General features: G+C 59.7%; 1 protein-coding gene across 1 annotated transcript in view; it reads right to left on the minus strand.

Annotated features, from left to right (window-relative positions):
* Nucleotides 1–4,058: 4,058 nt before the first annotated feature.
* The window catches only part of GALNT9 (polypeptide N-acetylgalactosaminyltransferase 9), a 58,139-nt gene continuing 42,987 nt past the window's right edge, over nucleotides 4,059–19,210 (minus strand). Inside the window, exons 4-10 of the mRNA XM_019631909.1 lie at nucleotides 14,905–15,081; nucleotides 8,849–8,973; nucleotides 8,584–8,769; nucleotides 7,744–7,881; nucleotides 7,119–7,214; nucleotides 6,150–6,317; nucleotides 4,059–4,922 (exon numbers count right to left, since the gene is read on the minus strand). Of these exons, the coding sequence (XP_019487454.1) occupies nucleotides 4,776–4,922; nucleotides 6,150–6,317; nucleotides 7,119–7,214; nucleotides 7,744–7,881; nucleotides 8,584–8,769; nucleotides 8,849–8,973; nucleotides 14,905–15,081 (1,037 nt within the window). The 3' untranslated portion in view covers nucleotides 4,059–4,775. The remainder of the gene's footprint in view (nucleotides 4,923–6,149; nucleotides 6,318–7,118; nucleotides 7,215–7,743; nucleotides 7,882–8,583; nucleotides 8,770–8,848; nucleotides 8,974–14,904; nucleotides 15,082–19,210) is intronic.

The following is a 19,210-nucleotide window of genomic DNA, read 5'->3' on the forward strand; positions in this document are numbered from 1 at the left end:
TGCAGCCCTGGGCCACTGCCACCTCTTCCTGCCTTTCTCACCTCCATTCTCAGATCCCAGCCCCAGGCAGGCCCACCTGCTTCTCCTGACCCCACGCACCTTCGGGCGTCTGCTTGTCCATCCAGGAGTCCAGGCTGCAGGCAATGGAACCGGGGTGCTCTCGGCTGCTCCGAGCCTTGGGGGCCCTGTTCCTCCGAGTGGTGGGAAGTCATCCTGGCCAATAGGGACCTCCTCACCTCCTTCCTCAGACCCAGTTGCCATGGCCTCGCCTGGTGCATGGCCTCTCCTTCCTGGGAGCTGGGACTCCACAGTTCCGGACACAAGGCGTCCCAGCAGCCATCCACAGGCCTGTGAACTTGGGCGGGAGACATGATGTTCTTCATGAGCTTTAATTCCTGAAGAGGTGCCTGAGACTAAATGGCGACGGGTGTGCGGGAGGAGCCAGGGCTTCTGGGCACTGAGCTCTCGCGTCTGTTATCGCGAGAGCCCTAAGGCTATGACTGCCCCTCTCCTGAGCCGCTGTCCCTTCCATGTGCCCTCCACCTTGGCACCTGCAGCCCTTGCACGTGGCTTTCTGTGTGTGCATGCACTGGGTTGCAGCCTTTGTCTCTCCCCCCCCCCCACCTCAATAAGTCCTTTTGTTGACGAACCGCCTAGTCGATGCTGGTTTTCAGTCGACACTGCTAAGTGAAAAGCCACATTTCCCTCAATTGTAACTACGCTTGGTTCTCACGATCCCACGTAGTCATGCTCTACAAAGTCACATCTAGGCAAAGTTCTATCTAGGCAAACCTTTGCGGATGACTCACCTGGCTCAGGGGGCCCTGATCCTTCTCCCCAGTGGTCCCACAGGCTGGGGGCGGGGCTGCATGTGGCTGGGGGCTCCTGTCGCCTTTGCCCCCTGCCACTGAGCCTGTTGAACAAATGAGCGAGTGAGCGAGTGAATGACTGACCCAAGGAGTTGCTATTGAAAGAGGGCCTGGGGAGGCCTCGGTGCAGCGGGCGTGTGGGCAGGACCCACCACACAGTTGGCAGGCCTCCTTGTTTACACGGGACCAGGAATTTCAGATAAGTGTTAAATGATTCTGGGGCCCTTCTGAGCGGGGCCTGTGGGATGCCAGCAGGCCTGGCCTGGTGTGGGAGTGTGGGTGGAGGTGAGGCCCAGAAGCCATGTTCCTGTCACCTGGCCCTTTCAGCCCCAGCCCTAGCCCCTTCCATCCTCACTGACCATGCCCGGGCCAGGCTCAGCCCTAAAATCCACTCATGCACAGAGACCCTCTGGAGAGGAAACCACCGTGCCCCCACTCCTCCATGTGCCTGGGATTGGGCCAGGGGCCCCAGGATGGGGTGGGCACCAGGGCAGGTGGAGGCCTCAGCCCCCAACGCCCTTCATCCCCACTCCACTTCCACACCAGCCCCGCTCTCAGGGCCCAGGGGCAGCTGCGTGAGGGCTTCTCCTGGATTCGAGAAGACGCTTCCTTGTGTCTGCCTGTGGGGTGCCCGGCCAGCACTCCCAGGCCTGCACTCCAGTGAGGCCTCTGAGGCTGCCTCTCCCACCTGCTCCAGGGGTTGGGGCAGCCCCGGAAATGGGAACCCCACTCCCCGGGGCCAAATCCCATCACCTGCTGCTTCCTGCAGGAACCACCCACCCAGACAGTCTGAACCGTAAAGGAAGACGCACTGGAGCGATGAATGTTTTTATTAGAGAAAATTAAATTTGGACACACATGGCCTGTATCGAGGGCACAGGAGAGGGAAGAAGCCTGTGTTCCCTGCTTTTCATCAGAAGCTTGTTAACAGCCTTTCCCAGGGCCCCGGTTATTAGGTTTGGTTACCAACGAACCGTTTTAAACAAATGATGTGGGTTTTTCTGAATTTGCTACAGAGCCAATTTATAATTGAATTAATGGAAGAAGCGGGCCAACTGTTAAGTTGTATTAAATTATATTTGCTGGTATCTTGACCATTTAAAACACAACTTGTTTTAAAAGAAAAAAACAAACAAAAAAAAACACTAGGTGGCCAGGCAGAGCGGAAGGAAGGTAGGATCGGTGTATGAAACGCCGGACTGCGTCGTGAGAAGCGTATGCTCTTAAAAACAGGCAAAGGAGAAAAGCAGTTGTGTCTTTAGGTGAAAGAGGTGTGAATGTAGAGCTACAGGCTACAGGAAATGGGGTTGGATCTTCTGTTGAGCCCAGGGCACTTCGATGGTCGTGCATGTCACCATGACTTGGAAAGACCTAGGAGCGTGCCCCAGCGTGGGGCGCGCGTGCGTGGGGTGCAGACGGGGGTCCAAACCAGCGGGGACGTCCCACTAGCCACGACCAAGTGTCCATCGCAAAACTGCGCGGGCGGGGGGCGGGGGGCTCAGTGGCGCCACCATGTGGCCATGAGCTGCAACTGCGCAGCGGTATCCTGCTCTGTCTTTCCAGCCCACGTTTTGGGGGAGGTAGGGGCTCTTTACACCGAGTTGGCCCCAGGATCCTTGGGCAGCTCTTCTGGCAAAGCCAGGCCTCATGAGGCAGGTAAGGACTGAAGTGCATATATGGAAAAATAAGAGCATTCCGACCATCTTCTATCAGGGCCATTTCGTCCCTCCTTGGTTACAATGGACGCGGGCCTAGTGCCAGAGAGCGTAGACGGTGCCTCCCCAGGGGTGACCCGCCTGTCCCACAGCTCAGGGACCCCTCCCAGTCACCTCCTCCACCCTCACAAGCCCTGGTGCCGGCGGGACCCTGATGCGCAGAGCAGGCTTTCAAACATGGGACACACCGCCTCCCTACTGGACGGAGGTTTGTGGAGAAGTTGAGAAATGCTTTTCTGGGTGTCAGGTTTTCCGTAAGATCCTGTGCGGGCTGCAAACCAGCCGCCTTTGGCTACCAGTTCGCCTCAGGAGCCATAACACGAGCGTGTGAGTTGGAGGCTGTGGTATCGTCCGTGTTAAACCCCAGCCTATGTACTTTGCATCCTGATGGCGCTGCAGGTCATAACTTCGTTTGGGAAACGTCTGGATTCTGTGGACCCAGGGGGCAGGTCCTTCACTAGCAACTGACTTTTGAGGCTTTTTCACCACCAGCTCTTTGCTTCATCATTGTCTTAAAATTTGGGGAAAATCTAGAAGAGAGCTTTGGGGGGGATGTGGGTTGGAGCCAGTAGAATTCTCTGCCAAGCTTCTCCCAGATGCAGAAAGAAAGGCCCCAGGGTAAATGGGAGGTGAGGGTGCCCAGGGGGATGTCGGGGAGGGGACTCTGTGGGGTACAAGCCCAGTGGGCCGGCTACCACCGGGCCTGGGCTGCAGGACAGTGAAGCTTAGGCTCGTTGCTTCTCAAGGCAAGAAAACCACAAACGCCCCCTCTGACCCTGAGGGCAGGTCAGAGCCCTCACTCTCCCAGGGACTGTGGTCCTGCATTTCCTCTCTCCCACCGCTGGTCGTTGGGGAAGCTGCCTCTGGGACCTGGGTTCCCTGGTGGCACCAGGAATGGCCTCTCCTCTCCCACAAAGACACGCTGCTGGGGTTGATGACTGTGATGCTTCCCAGTCCTTTCCGAAGCACAGGCTGCCTGGCTGCAGCACGCTGAGACCAGGTAGGATCTGCCAGCCTGCTTTCCAGGTTTGGCATCAGAATGGGGGGACTGAGCAGTCAACAGCACCCACAGTTTCTGCCCTGGGGGACCGTCTGTGCGGGAGGAGCTGGGTGGTTTGGTTTTTGGAAGCTGGGCATCCACCTGCCACCTGTTCTCACTGCCAGGTGAGCCGAGCCAGCCCTCGGCCCCGCACCTCAGACAGCAGAGGCCTCGCACGGCCGGGCAGGGCGCAGCAGGAAGCAGCCGCTCCGGCACTGGGCCCGATGGGGAGAGGGACAGGCGGGACCTTTTTCTAGTCTCTCTCAGAGTCCTGCAGTCTTCAGAGTGAGGGCCAACTTGCCCAGAGATGGCACATGGAGGCCCCAGGACAGCCCTGGAGGGTGTATGTGTGTGTGTGTGTGTGGGGGGGGTGTTGACTTCTCAACCCCCGGAGCTGAAAGCCACCACCCCACCGTGGACAATACATCAACAGGGTGGGTGTGGCCATGTGCCAATAAAACTTTATTTATAAAAACAGGTGAGGGGCCATGGGTCCTCATTGGCTGACCCCTGCTGGGTGAGACATTGGGATAGGGACCCTCCCCTGGCTGGCCGACCAGCTCTGACTCCAGTGGACGAGACACAGGTCTATATGCTTTCATCTGCTCTTCACTGGACTGCAGGAGTCACTGGGTACCCTCACCTAACACCTAAACGGGTTGTCTTTGGGACACTGTGGCTGGCGTCCCGGTTCCCATCTCATCAGCCACAGGCAGAGAGGCTTAGCTCTGCTTGCTCTTGGGAGTCCACCGGGGCGACCGCAGGAGGGCAGCGAGGGGCAGCCTGCCGCCCTCTGAGTTCACAGGGGGCAGTTCTGCCTGGTGGGCTGTACAGCACATGCAGAAGAGGTGGCCGTCCGGGCAGCTGGGCGGGAATCCCATGGGAAAGGCACGTGGTTTGGAGCTGGCGCTGGCTGTCGGCGACCCCAGCTGGGAGGGCCTGTGCTCCTGGCAGGCACGGGTCCCGGCATCGTCCTCCAGAGCACGCGACGCAGGGAGGCTCCCGCTGTCCCAGCGGACAGGACCCAGCGACCCACCAGCAGCCCAGGAGAGGTCCCAGCCAGAGATGGTGAGGGCCCAGCCAGGCTCCAGGCACCAGCTCGGGGTGGCCATCCCCAGGCCCTCAGGGTCTGCGTTGGGGGAGGAGCCGGGGTCAGTGCCTCCCACGCTTGATCCAGTTTCTGATGGTCCACTTCTGCCCCGAGCATCTCTGCATCACCAGCCGCAGCCCGAAGTTGGCATCCTTGGACAGCTCCACCTCCAGGCACCTGCCAGTGTCTCGGCTCACGATGGGGCCGCTCTTCAGGGGAGGGAAACTGAGTCAGCATGGGCACCTGGGGGCCATCCTGACAGCATCCGGGGAGTAAGGCAAGGAAGCCCCGTGCAGTCGCTCACGGCCACCAGAGACTCAGGTCCTGTCTGTCCCCTCGTCCCCCTGTCCTCCCACACAGCCCCACCCGCCTGCCCTGCCCCCGGGGTCTGAGAAGTCACCAGGACAACAAGAGTCCAGGGCCCCCGGGATGGCGTTTCCCTGGCACCTCCCTGACCCCTGGCTGGCTGACTTGCCCTCAGTCACCTCTGCAGGCCCCCCGGCCCCAAACACCGAGGCCCTGGCCCGAGCCCGAGGACCCCAGGACCATCTCCTGTATGTTCTCCATCCTTCTGCAGCTGCGTCCTCCCTGAGACTGACCCTCACTGTGCCGGCCCCAGGCCCAGCCTCTTGGGGACCTCTGAGGCTTGTTGGCTCCGCTCATCCCCGCAGCCTCTCCTGTAACTGGAACCCGTTTACGTGCCATGCGTCTGCTCAGCAGCAGTGATGACAGCGGGTGTGTGGGGTGAGGCAGAGATCAGACTGTCCCCCAGTGACATACGCTGCCCAGGGGGAGCTCGGGCATGGGGGTAGGGGGACGCAGCAGGCAGGTTCCTGGTGCTGAGGACCACGGCCAGGAGGAGCCTTAAAACGGGAGAACGGGAGTACCCCGGGCAGAGAATAGGAGGGACGTGGCCGCAGGGCCCTGGGAGGGGCTGGACACACACGCTGTCCCCTTCCCGGTGCTGGGCCCGCCCAGCTGCACTCTGAGGGTGTGTGTGCTGTTTGTAGCCCACGGTCCAGGGAGGGGCCTGCGTGAGGAACAGTCAGAGCTCCAGGCAGGGGGCGGGCACAGGTGCCGACCCCACCAGACGGGGAGGCAGCTTTAAGCTTGTGAGCCCACAGGTCTGTTCTCAGGGCCTGGAATTCGAGCCCAGCAGCCCCCAAAGGGCCCGGAACGGGGTGCTCCCTGCAGAGTCTGAGGGGCTACAGGCTGCCCCCTTGGCCTGCAGCGGAGGGGAGGGCTCCGATAGCTGTCATGCCTTATCCTTTCCCCTACACCCCTCATCAGGAGGCTGGAGGAGGAGGGACCCTGGCAAGTCACCTAACCTCTGTGAGACGGGGTTCATGTGGGAGCAGCGGACCCAGGCTCCCCACTGCCTCAGTTCCCACCCACAGGCTGGCCCGAGGGGCCACAGGGTGTCCCCAGCCACTGACCTGGGTGAAGTCCCACAGCCGCTGGGCTGGCCGGGCCACGTCCTCGCACTTCTTCAGGGCGGGGGTGCGGGTCCTGCCGTCATCCACCAGGCACTTGGAGTCGGGCAGGAAGGATGTGGAGCCCAGGGGTCCGAGCTGCAGCAGACCCTCCGCGCTGTAGCGCACCAGCTGGGAGAGGCCAGAGAGCAGCGGTGACCCTGGGTGGTGGCCTACCCGGCTGGGCTGCGGGGCCCTGTCACCAGTGCCGGCTCTCCTGGGACGCCCGGTGTGCACGGAGAGCCCACTTGGGGTCGGCCCTCTGGACGTCCCTGCTCCCCTGGCCCCCCAGAACTTTGCTCGGAGCCCCACCCTGCGGTGCTCAGCACCTCAGCCTCAGGGAGGACAGTTTCACAGGTGTCCCAGGTCACCTCATCTGACCTTGAACCACAAGGCAAACATGTGAGGGCAGCCCCAAGGTAATGTGTGCCAGTCCTAGTTCAGGTTGTTTGCAAATAAGTATGAGCTCTAGATCCCTGCCCCTGCCCAGCTGCGTGACCTTGGGCGTACGTCACCTCTCTGCGCCTGGGTGTCCTCGTCTGCAATGGAAACAGGAGCTATGATGGTGCCTGCCTTTCGGGGCTCCGGTAAGGACCCGACGGGCACTCCATGTAAAGTGCTCCATGGACAGCAGCGTTGCCGTGTGTGAGGGGCCCCTGTCTGCTAGGTGACATCGCCACGGTAGCTAACGCTGGGCCCACCCATCCACTGCTGTCTACACGACAGTCCTGAGGGGCGGGCAGAGTCACCATCCCGTCTGAGGAGTGGGAGAACCGAGGGCACCAAAGGCCGTGCCGCCTGGCATGAGTGTGGCTGTGAGCGTGTCCTGGAGGGTCCCACGCTGCTCCTGGGTGGCTTCAGTGGCACCAGGACGCCCAGCAGGCCCCTGTGGCACCGCCTCCCACTGGCCGTTGGGGCAGCCACCGCCCCTACCTGGGAGGACATCCCGTGGCATGGGTAGAGGATTGCTCGGTCGTCGTCCTCTGCTCCCTGGTCCAAGCAGTAGCCGCTGGCTTTGCTGTTTCTCACCTACGACCAGAAACCAAAGGAGAAACCCATGGCGGAGGGTCCCCAGGCAGAGGTGAGGCTGGAGGGGGCTTCACATACCGGTCCCCTGACAGGGGCCGAGGGGCCTGCTCTGGGCCAGTCTCAGGAAAGTGTGAGCCTGATGCCCAGGCTGAGACCCACTAGGGATAGGGTCTGCCCTCGGCAGGGGAGAGGGAGGAAGGGGTGGAGGGGTGGGGGAGGGGGGAGCAGGGGTTGGGTAGCGCTCAGGGAGGGACTGGCTGCTTGTCACTGGGGGAGGCACAGACAGACATGCCCCCCACCTAAGCGTGCAGACCTGTCCCCCCTGCACAGGTGGGACTCGCCCAGGGAAACACCCCTGTGCACGCTGCTATGTGGTGTCCATGGACACGCACACGGGTACAGGGGAGGGCGCTGGGGTGTGAACACAACTGGGGCCGGGTGCTGTAGTGTCAGGACACAGGAACGGTGGGCTCGGGGCACGGGCGGGAAGCCTGCCTGACCGGAGGGGCCATCCCGGCGGAGGCGGTACCTCTCCGTACGTGAGGGTGTCGTTGTAAGTCCTCATCTCAGGGTACACGTTCTCCAGGTACCACTTGAAGCTGCGACATTTCAGCCTCTGGCGCAGGGCCAGCCGTTCGGACACGTCCCCAAAGTCCACTCCTGGGTTCTGCGAGGCAGGAAGCGAGGCAAGCAGGGCACTGAGAGCGTGAGACCCCAGGACCCGGGACTCTGCCATGAGCATGGGGCATACATACATACGCACACATGCAAACACACATGTGTGCACACTTCTCCAAGCTCCCCGACCCCGGCCACAGGCTGCTGGCTGGGAACCTGTGGTTTGCACCCAGCCTCTGCTTCCTGCCAGCAGCAGGCAAACACCAGGGGAGGAGAAGCCTCCATCCCCACGGCAGGCGGGGGGCCCTGAGAGCCTCGTTAAGGGTCCTGCGGGGGACCTCAGTGTGTCTCAGCTCTGCCCCTTGTTAGCCGTGCGTCCCTATGTAAGAGACCGGACCTCTCCGTGTGGGAGTAACAGGATTGCATCATCACTATCACATCACCGGCCTCCGCACTGAACTCAGTGTCAGAAGGGGACCCTGTGGCCTGAGGAGGGGCCGTTGTCCTCCTGGGGGGGCTCACCCAGCAGGAACAGTGACCCTTGAGTCACGTCTGCCACTGAACCAGTGTGGGCAGCTTGCAGTTAGCTTACTGGCTGCTAGAAAGGGCTCTCATTGGCCAAAGTGATGACATTCTCACCATCCTCGCTGAGACGCTCAGGAGGCCTCGTGAGGATAGGCTGCGCCTTGGTCAACACCTGAAGCCATACCTGAGGGGGGCCCCACCCTTCCCTCCGCCCTGGCTGGCTTACTGTCATGGGAATGTTCCAGGCCATGTACACATGGGACTTGAAGCCGTCCATCCACACCTCGGCCGCCCGCAGGGCGTTGCGCTTGGCGTAGTAATCGATGTCGTTGTTGTAGGGCTTCTTGGTGCGTTCGATGTGTGCCACGCGGGAGCAGGGCAGCACCTCCATGCTGCCACCACACTGCCACACCTGCTGGGGACAGCAGCCCCTCTGGGTGGCCAGCTCTGCCCCTCCAACCCCCATCCCGCTCACAGGCCCCAGGACGCACCTGCTGGGGCACCGGGAGGCCTGGTGCCAGTGGGCACGTCCGGGGGACACGGGCGGAAATGCAGCCATGGCCGGGCGTGAAGTTCACCACAGCCTGGACAAGGCTGTCTCCCCATTCCAAGGGCCCTCACCCCCACTCAATGCTTGCTCTGTGCCGGGAAGCCTGGCCCGAGAGGGTTCATGTCCACCAGCAGCTGCTCCCCAGCCCCTGGAACAAACCCACAATCTAATTTAAAAAGAGCAGCTTCCTTTGCAAACACCACGTAAAGTGCCTCAAACAGACACGATCTGGGTCTAAAGAAAGAGTCTGGACACTCAGTGGCTCCTCTGTAACTGACCCCCAAAGCCCCTGACCGTTTGAACCCTCACCCATCATCGAAATAGATTTTGCACCATGACTCCCACTCACGCATGTTTACTTCTGTATGTTTCACTTAAACTCGGCAGCCGTGAGGGTTTTAAGCTAACGGCTTCCTGAGATGCCGGGGCTCGGGCTCGGCCTCGGGGCCTCCCTGGAATGGTGGTTTCCGTGTGGAGAACAGGTTATGGGGGCAAGAGTGACGCGAGGCCAGTAGGGGCGCATTTCTAGGTGAGAGATGATGGAGCCATGGCTCCAGACTGTCGATTCGTGATTCAAGTTACACCCAAAACCCCAGATTCCCTGCCCCCCCGCAGCTAGAGGTGGACGTGCGATGCAGTGCTGGCCCCTGAGCTGTAAGCAGAAGCCTCAGGATAGGGTTTTGGGAAAGCTGTGGCTTATGCTAAAAAGAGACAGCCCCAGCTGGCAGGGCCCTTTGCCCCTCTTCCCGTCTTCCTGCTAGGAAAGCAGATGTGAGGCTGGAGGAGTGGCAGCCGTCTTATGACCATGCGGCTCAAAGTCGACACAACAAGCATGGCCGATGGAAAGTGAGAAAGAGCCCGAATCCCTTGGCGATTGTGGAGTGGTTATATCAGGTCTGTGCGTCATGAGACACCTAAGTGTCTATCTGTTCAAGCCTTGGTTAGCGGGGTTTCTGCTGTTACCTTCCTAACTGATAAAGCTGGACCAGCAGGTGGCGGTGGGGTGAAGACAAACCCCAACAATCCTATGCCGGGGCAGGTGGGGGTGGTTAACCTTGTTCTCAGTACGGATGAAAATAAGGACTGAGGCACAGAGAGGTTAAGAAACATATCCAAGGTCACACAGCTGGCTCGTGGTAGGGCAGGGAGCCAGAACAGCTGGGTGAATCCCCTGAAGTTGCTTATCCACTCAGAGCTGTGGAGGCATCACGACCTAAAAGTTACCGTCACATCCACCCTGTGTCTCAACCACTAATTCATCAACTCGGTTAATTGCCACCTAAATAGGATCAGGTGTCAGGTTTGCAGGCAGCTGCTCAGAGGAAAGGAACTCAGGAGCAGGGAGACCCACTGGGCCCCCAGGAGCCCTGCCCCGCCAGGCAGCCCCGAAAGATCTCAGCCCTTCAGAGCTGGCTTCTCAGGGTGGGAGTCCAGAGCAGCCGCAGTCCTTACAGGTAAGACCTCGTCCTTAAGGAATCCAGGACTAGTGACCCCTATTATTAATGGTCAAAAGGGTCAGATTGGGCTGGCCAAGTGGCTCAGTTGGTTAAGAGCTTGCTCAAGAGTTTGAGCTCTGAGCAACAGCGGTTCAAGTCCAGCCCGAGCTGAACAGCCGCTGAGCTGCCAACAGGTAGCAGGATGGCTCAGCTAAAAAAAAAAAAAAAAAGGGTCAGATTGGAGCCGCCACTCTCCGTGTTGGCCGGGCAATGTGGGTCTCAGCGTGTGCCTGAATGTGAGGCTGGGGCTGAGAGCGGCCAGGGCCTGGCTGTTAAGGGGGTGGCGTGTGGCCTTGGCGCTCACAGCCAGGTGACATGGCCTTGGGCGTCTTCCCTCCTATCCATGTTCTCCGAACATTCGTTCTGGAGCGGGGCGACACTTCCCTTGCTCTCAGCCCCTTTTTCTTCAGGCCACTGCAGTGATCAAAACGACAATTTTCTGGAGTGCCCCTGCTATTCAAAAGCCAGCACCTCCTGCGGCTCGAGCCAAGGGGAAGTCAGTGACCAGGAGGCATGGCCTTGCCTCTCAGCCACGGCGCCGATGGAGGAAAATGTGTCCTACATCATTTTTATGGAGCCACTTTTCTGGACTCTGAGTTCCTTTAATTTACGGCACAGCCTCCCTGCAGCCAGGAACATGGCACACAGGCCATCCACGCCCACGTGGAGCTGTCGCCTTGAAGCAATGCCCCAGGCCGGAGGACACGCAGTGGTGAGCCGCTGTCAGGGACAAGCTCCCACAGTCACTCTCCGCCTGAGGTTCAGGCCTCCCCCATCCGATGGCATCAGAAGCTGGCAGTAGGCCTGGGCGGGACAGCTCTCAGGACTTCCCTGGGGACCCAGATCTGCCATCAAGGGTGAAGACCTGTGCCACCTGGGCATAGTGACATGCCCCTTTGGGAAGTGTGAGTGACATGCTCCCTTCTCAATGACAGCCGTCCCTGGTGTGCAGGCCTCACCATACCTGAATAACAAAACCTACATTTTCAAACACCTAGTCAGGTCTGCAGTCATCTGGGGACTAGGACAGTAGGGGACAGCGGGGCCTCAGACTCCAAGTCCCTTCAGCTTTCATCCCAGAGCAGGATGCACCTTGCAGCCTGGTGGTCACGTCACAGAGGCCCGTGGGTCCGTGTTGTTAGTCTCTGGCTGAGCTGGACGGAGAATCAGGCCGCTGGCCAATCTCACATGTGCGGTCTGGTGAGCCGTCTGCTGCTGTTAATGGGCTTGTCCCAACACGTCCTCATCACTGCTGTGTGGTCCAGCTTTTAAAGGAAATGCTGCACAGATACCCCTGGATTTGTCCACCGAGTCAGACGCAGGCCTGGCACCGTCTCAGCTGCTTTGGTGGAACAGAAGTAATTAGGTTTCATCAGTGACCAGCCCAGGAGGTTCAACTCTTTCTCATACGATTTGCAGGTGACAGGAGAGGCTTTCAGTGACAAAACAATTCCTTGCACCCTGAACTGCAATTTTATGAGCCCTTCATGGGGTGCCTCGTGTGTGTGTGTGTGTGTGTGTGTGTGTGTGTGTGTGTGTGTGTGCGCGTGCGCGCGCGCCGAGGTGCATTCTGGCATCGAAATCAAGGCCAGGAAGGAGCACGTTCTCTCTGATGTGGGCTCAGGCGAGAAGGGTTTTCTGGGCATGGCCCTAACCTCCTGGGGACACTGCTTCTTCGGTAGCTGTCTTGGCTGAGAGCTGTGACAAGCTCACTTAAGAGACGTTCTCCCCTGTTTCCAAAGAGCTTAGCCCCACCGTGTTGCCTGAGGGCCAAGGAGGCTGGCTCGATCCCTTGTCCCCCATGACGGCCCACTGTTGGGTCTCTGAGCCTGAGGATGCTGAGCAGGGTCCTGTGCTGTGTCAGCAGGGTGGACCGATGGCTCCAATCCACACCCGAATTTCAGTGGGTTAACAGCCATTAGCATCTGGCTCGTGTCTGAGGACAAAGCAGGCCAGCTGGAGCAGGTGAGCTGCCCACGCAGCCGTTCAGGGACCAGGAACCTCTGGCAGTGGCGCTGTGCTGTCCCAGGGTCCCTCCCACCTCGACATTCAGACAAAGGTGTAAGGGATGCATGGGGGGCTTTACCAGCCAGGCCTGAGGGTATAACCCATCCCCCCACACACACTAATTCCACTGGGACAGTGGCCAGACATGTGGAGAGAACGGAGACAGGCCTCTGTGACACACAGGAGCTTTGCGATTCCTATCTAATGAGGGAGGGGCAGTGAGAGAGGGAGAGGACAAGAGGGAAAGAGAAGCGAGCAAAAATAAGGGGTGCCCAGCCCACTAGGCCCCCTAGAAGACAGGGAGCACACGCTGACAGATGGTGAGGGGCGCAGGTGAGAGACGCTGGGCGCCCGTGTGTGTCCATGTCTCCAAGCGGCATCTGTGCCAGCGCAGACGGAGGGCCAGCATTTCAGAGGCTTCTCCCAGCAGGGCGATCACGCGGGAGACACGTGGGGACCAGCAGTCCCCAGCACAGTCAATTCTTTTTATCTGCACGGGAGGTATCTCAGCAGAAGTGGGGAAGCCGGAATGTGGCGTGTGGGACCCCAGCCTGGAGTCTTGTCACTGTCACCCTGCAGCCCCACAGGGCATTTTCTGTGACAGGAGGAGGGGCTCGTGGTGATGTCGATGAGTCCCCAGGCTGCAGCGCCCGTCCCTGCCCCCGGACGCCTCTCTGGCCTTCACTGGCCATCGCGCTCCTGAGACCCGCGTGCCTCCCGACGTCCACATGCCACATCCATGTGCCATGTCACTCCCTTAGAGATGCCTGGGGGGGTAGCAGCGGGGGGATATGCGGCTCCGTTTTGCACCTCTGAGCTCCAGCCTCGCTTTGCAGCCGAAGCCGTGTCTCTGCTGAGTGTTATCTTCAGTCTGAGAGGCTTTTGTGAGCAAGCGACCTATGAGGCAAGCGTGTCCGGGATTCCGGGCTTTCCATCCTCGGGGGCAGCCTGCGCTCGAACACGCTGAGGGCCGTTTGGAGATAAGGTGTTCATTCTTGACGCGTGTGTTTCGCTGTGATAAACAGTGTGTTCTGGGTGTTGGGATCCACTGGACGTGACGGAAGCTGGTTTTCACCTTGAAAATGCTGACGATGGGACTTCACCTCTCAAGGGAGGACCAACCTCTACTCAAGCTGGCCTCTCTTTTTGCCTTTGTAACAATCCATGGCTCCAAAACCGATCCAGTGACCCATGTGCCCACTCATCCTCCCGACTGATAAAGCCATCAACCCAGCCACCCACCCAGCACCTGTATTAGTCCATACAACCAACGCAACTACCCAGGCCAGGAAATCAAACCGGGACATGAAGCAAGCTCAGTGTCCCAGCCCAGGCCTCCAGGCAAAGGAGGGACGTACCAGAGATCCAGGTGAGGCTGACAGGCCCCAGGGACCCTGCCCCACAGCCTGTGTCACCTGACAAAACCTGAGAGGCACCCAACTATCACTGACCTTTGGACACCACAGGATGTTCCACTTCAACAAGAAGCCAGGGCCTCACCCTCCCTCTGGAGAAAACTGTGCATCATTTTTGATTTCCCACCTGAACCCAGTTTTTTAAAAGCCTGACAGTCTGCTCCATGCACCACCCCTGCCCAGGCCCGGTTTCAGGGGCTGACGCCTCCCCNGTCCACTGCAGGGCCTGGCCCAGCGAGGGCTCTGGAGGAAATCAGGAGACATGCCAGGAGCCCAGCAGGGCTTTCCAGGAAACTACAAAGCACATCCTGCTCTTTTGTCAACACGTCCTCAGCCACCAGCAGTGAGAACCTAGCTCAGGACATCGGCGTCTGGACAGAGGTACCAGGACCACTGCCAAGTCCCTCACTCTGTGGGAGCCCCTGGGAGGGAGACACAGACCCCTGGGCCCCACCCCAGAGGCCCTGGGTCACACGGACCTGCATTTCCTGCATTTCCAGCTCGAAGGCTGCTGATGTGCTCGATGGGGGGGACCGGCCCCCCATCGAGGAGGACCTGCAGGCCCCTGCCACCCTGTCGCGGTGCCTCTAGAGTTCCCTGTGCCCCAAGCCCCACCTTTCTCACTAGAAGCCCATTTTGCCCCTGTGTGGTGGGAGTAACACAAAATGTGTGGACTCTGACCTAGAAAGTTCCATAAGGACAGGAAGTTGCTTCCAACTTGTACGGGGTGACCTAGACCTCTAGTAACTGACCAGGACCCTGTAGACTGAATGTCTACACAGCAACTGCCCCCGACCTTGTGTGTATTTCCCTAATCTGTCCTCGTTTTATTCTGTCACCTGTTGGAATTACTAGCCATTTGGAATTCCTCTGGGCTCAGGGTAGGGGTACAGGTCAGTCCTGAGACCCGTCCCCCACAAACGGTTTCTGGGGCCAAGCAGCTGGGCACGGAGAGGCTGCGTGGCTGGACCAGACGCCGTCCGGCCCGCCAGTCTCACCGCCTCTGACTGGCTCCTTGCAAGGACTCTGCGAAGCCAGCACCAGGCTGGGAGCTCAGCTCTCTGCCCGTGTCCCCCCTTACCAGCCGGTGCTGAACTCCACGTGCGCGTCAAAGAAGCCGACGACGGGGGCCGTGGCCACCTTCCAGCCCTGCAGCCGCGCCCGGATCAGGCCTTCTCGCCTGCTGTTTCGGACGATCTTCACCAGGCCCGGGTACCTCTTGTTGACGTACTGGTCCAGGTTGAACTTGAGCTCCACTGCAGGGGAGACAGAGACGTCTCAGCACCCCGACATAAGGAGGAGCCTGAGGTCACGAGACCCNTTTGACCTCATCAGAACCCCAGAAATACCTGCATTTCTCCACCACCCTTAGCACGCGTGGCACGCCCCAGCGCACCCCCAGCCTCCCCTCTCAGATGTGCGAGGAGCCGGCTGTCTCCTTCCTGCCAAGATGGAAACACTTCCCTCTAGAAATCCAAGCCTTGTAATTTCTTCTCCTTTTTTCTCCCTTGAGCTCTGAGCATAATGAATGACAAGACAATTTCCTAAAGTAATTCTTCGAACGTCCACCTCGCCCAGCACGTCCGTGGCAGGTGTGCGCTGTCCTCCAGCAGAAGGCAGCGTGGGAGGCAGGGGACCCGAGGGCAGTTTTCAGGACTGATGGATCCGCTGGCCCAGGGGCAGCAGCCTCCGCCCCGCCGGGCTGGGTCAACGGGTGGCCAGGAGCGCTCCCTGCAGGGCGCCGGGCGCCACTGCCCCTCCTGAAGGATGACCGGGTGGGAGGGGTGGGGAGACCCATCCAGCGCGGAGCCCGAGGGCTCCTCCCATAGGGACTCAAGGGCCACGCGGGGCCTGGCCAGTCCCAGGGCTTGGCCTTCCCCCGTCATTCGGCCCCGGACCGCCAGCCCTTGCCTGCGCAGCACCTGTGGGAGCCCGGAAGCTTCCGTGTCCCCCAGGTGTGCTCTCGCCACGTGCTTTGGCTCAGCTTGGCCGTTTCACCGTATTCTGGGTATCACCGTATGTCCCTGCATTTCTGAGAAGCACTCCGTTACACGGATAGATCACACCTGTCCTCTGCTCACCTGTTGATGGACATTTGCGTTGCCCCCATTGGGGGCCTATGTGAGTGCTGCTGCATGGACAGTCGCGTGTAAGTCTGTGGGTGGACGTGTGCTGTCACTTCTGGGCAAACACCGAAGGGAATGGCTGGTCACACAGCAGGTGATTTCTACCTTTCTGAGAACCCGCCAATCAGTCGGCAAAGCGACTTTCCAGTGTATGCTCTCCCACCAGTCATGGCTGAGAGTCCCGTTGCTTTATATTCTTGCCAACCTTGGGTGCTGTCCATCTGAGTCTGGCTGTCCTCGTGGGTGTGAGCACCACCTGCGGACGACCCGTTGGCTTCCCCTAGAGGCTCACCATGGGGGCGTCCTGCCATGAGCGTGTTGGCGTTCTGTCTGTGTCCTGTGGGTCTGTCTCCTCGTATGCAGTATCTGACCAAGGCTTTCGTCCATTTTTTTATTTGGGATTTGGCATCGGGGTTTCAAAAGCTCTCCCAGGAATGCTATCGAGGAGCGGAGTTTGAGACAAAATGCAGCCTGGCCAGAGAACCCCGCTTCTGGTGCAGCTTGGGGCGCCCAGGAGCTGCTCAAACCGGCGGGAGCTGCTTCTTGGGGTCTCTGACTCCTCAAATTGGGCATTTGATTTGCTACTAAACAGGGGTTATCAAGTGCACTTTGAATGGAGACGAACCTTCAAACTTCTGCTCCTTGCCGGGGATCCCAGGGACGTGTCTGTCTGTCAGGCTCTGGACACAGACAAGCTCTGGGTGGCGTTCTGGCCCCCTTTTGCTCACTACATGGGTGCTGCCGGCTGTCAGGAGCCCATCTCCGGAAGTGACCACGGGGGGGGCAGTGCGAGGCCCCGGGGGGCTGCTGTTCCAGCTTCTGGGAGCCTCTCTTTAGTTCCGTTTCGAGCAGCCCTGTGATGGCAGTGTCACTGTCCCCCCTCAGGATCAGCACGCAGTGGGGCTAGGGCTCTGCCCGCTGGCGTCGCTGCTGGATGCCCAGATGGCTCTCTCTGAGCCCTAACTTAGCGCTGGACGGCTCTTTGCCTGTGGAGGGCAGGTGATGCTGGGTTTGTGTATTTTTAACTTGCAAAAATCTCTCCATTTTCATGTTTGAGAACTGGTTCAAAATAAAATGAAGGTTTTGCAGAACAATCTATGGGGTCTGAGTAAAGGACTGTGGGTCTGTCTGTGGGTCTGTCTGGGGCTCTGTCTGGGTCTCACTCCCTCCCTCCATCTGTCTCTCGGACAAGCCCCTTCTCACTTGTCTCTGGGTCTCTCTGTCCTGACTCTGTCTTCCTCTGTAATCTTCCTTGTTCCCTCTCACTTGCTCTCCTGGCATGTCCCCTGTCCTCTCTCTGTATCTGTTTCTTTTTCTATTTCCCTGGCTCTTTCTCTTCGGACGTTAGTGCTTTCTGACTGTCTGTCTGTCTCTGTCTTTGTCCCCCTCTCCCCGCCTGACCTTGTCATCACTCAGGTCACACATCGGAGCCAGCTCCAGGCTTCCCGTCACCACGTCCCACTGCACACTGGCTGCATCCCGCCGTTTTCCCTTTCCTGCCTGGCACCAGGCTTTCTGCGGGGACATTGCCTGTCCAGGCCCCATGCTGCTGCAGCTGGCAGGGCCGGCGGCCAGCTCACCTGATGGGCGCGGCCTCGTCGCCACGGTCCAGCCAGTCCTGGGGCGGGATGATGTACATGCACCAGAGGCCCCAGTTGTAGCCGTGGGCCGCACTGGCGTACTGCTGCACCTCAAACGTGTCGTACTTAATATTGTCGATGGCGGGCAGCACGACACGCCGGCGGTCCTCCTGGATACGTGTGAGGGTGGGCTCGGCCCTGCAGGAGGAGTGCATTGTGAGGAAGGGCCTGGAGGCAGGACCCCCGCCCCGTCCCCAAGGGTGGCCCCATGTACCCCCAGCAGGGAGCCCAAAGCCAGGCGGCCACACTGGAGGGCCTCATGGTCAGCTGGACCTCCTTGGGGGTCCCTCACCTCAGGAAGCCCAGGGGCCCCTGCGGTCACAGGGCTGCAGACTCCCCTGCCTGAGGTCTGGCCTGCCTGGGGCAGCCCGCAGCTAATTACTGATTGACACCGGGGATATAAAAACCACTGTGGCCAAATCTGTGACTTCTCCGAGGGGCTGTTCTAGCTCCAGAGCTCCCGGGGGGTCAGCTGAGTCTGTCACTGGGTCTTTCCCTCCAACAAACCCACTTCCTGTCCTCCCCCCCCACACACACCATCTGCATCTGTGGAAGGTACATTCATTCACAGCATCCACTGGGGACCAATCACGTGCCACACTGTGGTCTAAGAAACTAAAATCTATTTGTGAACTAAAAAAGAAAAAAAAAATCCATGCCTCAGGGAGCCTGTGATATAGTAGCGGGACGAGAAAGTTCACCCAGTACGGCTGTGCAGTGCGTAACCTACACAACAGCATGGAGTGGCCCTGGTGGGCGGCACATGACATCACGTAGGAGCAGGGGACAGGTATTGTGGAGGAAAAAGAGAGCAAGGTAAGGAAGGCTGGGCGTTGCAGTTTTACAGAGGGTGTCCTGTGGGTTGCCCTGAGCGATGACTGGCGGGGAGGGCAGTGGGTGTCAGGGGACAGGCATTCCACGCCGAGGGAGCAGCCAGTGCTGAGGCCCTGGGCTGTGTGGTGAGCCTGGAACGCAGATCAGGTGGCTGGATTGGGGAAATGGGGGGCAGCATAGGAGATGAAGCAGGCAGAAGAGGGGGCCTGCAGCAACGCGAGTCCCAGGCTGTCTGCGCAGAAAGTCCCCGGGAGGGGAGGCGGGTAGCAGGTACGGCACCCCCTGAAGATGACCTGCCTACCACAAGGGTGAGAGGCCATCATGAGCGGCCCGCTGGCTTGATGGTCAGAGAGCCAAATGCTGCAGCGAGGGCCACAGAGGCCAGGCGCAGGTTTGGGGGTGCGGCTCAGGACAGCTGGGGGGTGAGTCCCCTGCACCCACCTGGCGAGAGCCGCCTCGTGGCCTGCCTGCCTTCCCATCCTTCTGAGCCTGGGACTTACCTGCCTTTCAGCTTCAAGAGGAGGGCTAAGTAATGACTGGTAGCCAAGTGCTCGGGGAGGGAATGCTCTCTGCAGAGGCCACATCTGCCACTAAGGAGGGTCTCTGTGGAGGCCATTCCGGCCCTGGGACACAGGTGGATAACCGGGTTTTCAGTTGTGAAATTCAAGGTACAGTGGTTTAAAATTGCATTTTGGGCCAGCCGAGTGGCGCGATGGTTAAGAACTGGCTTGGGACGCCAGAGGGCCCCGGTTCGGATCCCACATATGAGGGCCAGTGACACCGCC

This window comes from Hipposideros armiger, unplaced genomic scaffold (assembly GCF_001890085.2).
Source record: "Hipposideros armiger isolate ML-2016 unplaced genomic scaffold, ASM189008v1 scaffold_1055, whole genome shotgun sequence".
Taxonomy (NCBI): domain Eukaryota; kingdom Metazoa; phylum Chordata; class Mammalia; order Chiroptera; family Hipposideridae; genus Hipposideros; species Hipposideros armiger.